This window comes from Trichinella spiralis (genome assembly GCF_000181795.1).
Source record: "Trichinella spiralis strain ISS 195 chromosome Unknown Scfld1126, whole genome shotgun sequence".
Classification (NCBI taxonomy): Eukaryota; Metazoa; Nematoda; class Enoplea; order Trichinellida; family Trichinellidae; genus Trichinella; species Trichinella spiralis.
In genome coordinates this window covers 1-954 of record NW_003528065.1, presented here as the reverse complement: position 1 = coordinate 954, position 954 = coordinate 1, and the positions used below count along the sequence as shown (strand labels likewise).

At 33.8% G+C, this 954-nt stretch overlaps 1 protein-coding gene across 1 annotated transcript; it reads right to left on the bottom strand.

Moving 5' to 3' along the window:
• Nucleotides 1-9: 9 nt before the first annotated feature.
• Tsp_14972 (putative protein tag-76) lies at nt 10-820 on the bottom strand (the record flags this gene model as incomplete). Its single annotated transcript, XM_003370122.1, has 4 exons — nt 10-148; nt 210-361; nt 413-600; nt 673-820. Coding segments are annotated over 4 exons (627 nt in total), but the record flags the coding sequence as incomplete, so codon positions are not given.
• Nucleotides 821-954: the final 134 nt, after the last annotated feature.

Genomic DNA, 954 nt, shown 5'->3' with positions numbered 1-954 from the left:
GGTATCAACAAGTTCGAATGTTCTGGATGAAGTTGGGTTTTCGATCTAAGCTGATTTGGATGAAATCTTACTTCACGTTCATCACCATTCAATATGTCGCAAATCAAATTTATCAGTGACTGACGCTTGTAAAAGCAACTGTGTGATACTAAAATCCATTTCAATTATTAAAATTTTTTCACAAAAATGAAAAACAATTTCCATCACACCATCAATATTAATCGCTGGTCGAAAACCATCAATTACGCGCGCAGAAATGAACAAGCCTCTCCATAATTCAATGCCATATTTCACGTCCACACCAGCACCTTGTGGAATGCAATAAAATGAATTCCTGACTGCTTTGAATGATTTCGACAATCTGAAATTATTCCAATTCATAAATTAAAACTGTTATTAAACTGCAATTTACTCAAATAATGGAGATGAACGCCCTTGTGCAAACAATATATCCAAAAATTGAATTGGACCCTTTTCACGTTCATCCAGCGAACCGGCTTCTGCATTTCTGAAGTCCAAGTGAACCAGACCAGTAAATTTCATCAAAATAGACAACTCTGATAGTTTATTTTCTCGAACAGTTTTGAAGGAAAACTTTTCCTTAAAATATACAAATATTCATATTTGAAAATTACAATTTATAAAACTCCAGAATTAATTTTTAAAACGAACCGGATCTGCTGTTTCACCGACTTGCTTCAAATGCAATTTCTCAACTGTGAACAAAGTACTCTTCCCATCGTACGCTAATTTAAATGGATCGCCAAAAATATCTGAACGCTTCACTACATATGCCCAAAATACGTCACGATTGTCATCACTTGAACAGAAAATAAAAACACATTAAAACTATAATAAAACTTGACAACAAATTAAAATCGAACCAATTCAACTTTAAACGCGGATGTTGTATGTCGATGTGATATCTTGTTAACCCACAATATTCCCCCTTTT